General features: G+C 39.2%; 1 protein-coding gene across 2 annotated transcripts in view; it reads left to right on the top strand.

Annotated features, from left to right (window-relative positions):
* The first annotated feature begins 1,054 nt into the window (after window positions 1-1,054).
* Window positions 1,055-2,500, top strand: part of LOC144193035 (adhesion G protein-coupled receptor B1-like) — a 20,290-nt gene continuing 18,844 nt past the window's right edge. For both annotated transcript variants that reach the window (XM_077711847.1, XM_077711846.1), the window contains exon 1: window positions 1,055-1,142. In XM_077711847.1, coding sequence (XP_077567973.1) covers window positions 1,063-1,142 — 80 coding nt within the window. In that variant the 5' untranslated portion in view covers window positions 1,055-1,062. The remainder of the gene's footprint in view (window positions 1,143-2,500) is intronic.

Genomic DNA, 2,500 nt, shown 5'->3' with positions numbered 1-2,500 from the left:
TCTCTTGATACACTGCCCCATTCGTTCTTTCCTTTACACAGATCGGTCGTCCTGGTCCCTTTGTTGAAAAACAGAGGCCCAGATCGAGGTAGATTATCAGTGGTATTTTATGTCTGCCTTTAAGATAACATTAAGATAAAATGACAAAGTAGCTTGGCAATTGCTTGTTCATATTGTATCAGTTTTTGTAAGTATAGAAACATTGTTGTCATATTGTTGCCCAGAGTTTTGTCGTTGTCATGGAGACCTGCCACTGATTAATCAGACTTTGCCCAGAGTTTGGTCGTTGTCATAGAAACAATACTATGCCCTATATAAAGACTGTTCCACTGTTCATTCAGAGAGAGTAGTGAGGACGACTTACTGTGATCGTGTTCACAGTCTGTTTGAGCTCTCTCCCCATCCTAGAGTCTGGTAATAAACCTATTTCCCATTAAATGGATTTCACTCTTTCTTCACCTGTTCCTGAAGTTGAATTTCAGATCTATCACTGCTATTTCTAATAATTGCTCCCACAGTTGATTTCTTTACACAAAGTGTTTTAACTATTGCAGATTCAGTCTTCCAAGCTTGGTGCAGGTCTACAATTTTATCTCTGGTGTTCTTTGACAGGTCTTTGGTCTTGGACATAGTGGAGTGTGAGAGACTGAGGTTGTGGATGGGTGTCTTTTATACCGATAATGAGTTAAATCAGATGCTATTACTAGGGGTTACGAGTGGAGAGCTTGTTAGACCTCTTTGATGCCTTAATTATTGCTTGTTCGTAGGTTAACAAATACTTATTTTCCACTTTAATTTGGAAGTCAAACAATGTCATTTTCTGTTTTCTTTCCATATTCTGTCTCATGGTTTAGGTTTACCCATGTTGACAATTACAGGCCTCTCTTAATCTTTTCAAGTAGGAGAACTTGCGCAATTGGTGGTTGACTAAATACTTATTTGCCCTACTATCTGTATTAATTATTTATCTTTGTCAGTTTTGATTATTATTTTTACAGGTGTCAAAAAGAACAATGTACAATGTATTAATTTTATTCTTTTTTTTTTTTTTTACAGGTTAACATGGTCTTTGGGATTCTCGTTTTTAACAAACTGGTGTCCAAAGACGGCATCACTGATATGAAACTAAAGGAGAGAGCTGGGTATGATTTGATGATGACACTTTTGCACTACACTACACATAGTGTTTCTGAATTTAAAATATGTGGATTTAGTGAGGAGTTGGAGTAACTGTCAGATTTGTGCTTTGTTTTGAGTGTCCGGTACGCTTTTATACTTGTCCCGTCCCAATAGTGGCTTGTCTGGGTGTTTTGCTAAAAAGTTCAATGACATCATGTGAGATGAGCCTTTCGTCTTCTCGTTCTTTTATGTTGGGGGTTCCATGTGGGGCGTGACTTGCCTGTGAATTCTGGCAGATAAGTCACGCCCTCACGGAACATCAGCTGATTAAGGTGTGTCACGATTACACCAATGACACTCTGAAGAAGGCGGAAGTAACACTCGAAACTTGTCAGGTAACAACAGACGCTCCCCTACATACGAACGAGTTACGTTCCGAGCGCTTGTTCATAAGTTGAATTTGTTCGTAAGTTAATTCAATGCTATATTTTGTATTATAACTCATGTTTAAGGCTTATATAAGTACATTGAAGGTTTAAATAAGTGCATGTGTATGTTTAAGGCTTGTATAAGTAACCAGCATCGGTTTGTACTGAAAAAAAAACTTTTAATAAGATGGAGAGAATACATACAGTACTGTATACATACATTAGAGAGAGAGAGAATGATTTACTTGAAACTGGCCGAAAGAAGCTATCTAATGACGATTGCAGTTTTCTTCTTTTTTTCATCATAGATGTGGTTGTTGTTGTTGTTGTTAAGTCACTTCAAGCACCTGAGGATTACTCTCAGACAGCGCTAAAGCTGCCACTGGAACGCGGATTAGTTCATCCGGGGGGTAGTCGGAGGTGAGGGGCAGTCGAATATCGGCTGGATTAAAAACGGAGGGTGCCACGTTCCTTGTTGGCAGCTCTGAGTGGTATTTGTTGGAATTCGCAGACCGCGGCGAGCGGCTTCTCAGGAGACACCTCGTGAAGGTTTCCAACTTTGTCTCCCCTAGATGTGGTAGCACTGTAAGGCATCATTCAATTGATTTGCTGCTGCTTCATCTTTCGGGTGTTTCAAAAATGTAATTAACTATCTCTCAAAGCCATAGTTCATCTGCAAAAGTTAATCTCCAGGGAAATAAAACTCTCAGTGAGTAGCGCCATAAGTAATAATTACATTATAAATGTATGTTAAATTTTTACGACGGCAGCCCGGCAATCTGTTTAGTTTATTTGTAACTGGGGTTTTTAACCATTTTTCCAAGCAATTAGACTAGTTTTTTTTGCAAAATAATGTTGATACCGTTGGCCAGGTGGGTAGCACATCAGCCTCACAGTTATGAGAATGAGTGTTCAACCCGAGGTATGAACCTCCCTCTGAGGAGTTTGCTTGT

This window comes from Stigmatopora nigra, unplaced genomic scaffold, assembly GCF_051989575.1.
Source record: "Stigmatopora nigra isolate UIUO_SnigA unplaced genomic scaffold, RoL_Snig_1.1 HiC_scaffold_48, whole genome shotgun sequence".
Lineage (NCBI taxonomy): Eukaryota > Metazoa > Chordata > Actinopteri > Syngnathiformes > Syngnathidae > Stigmatopora > Stigmatopora nigra.
The sequence above is the reverse complement of the archived record's forward strand: the minus strand, read 5'-3'. Positions and strand labels throughout refer to the sequence as shown.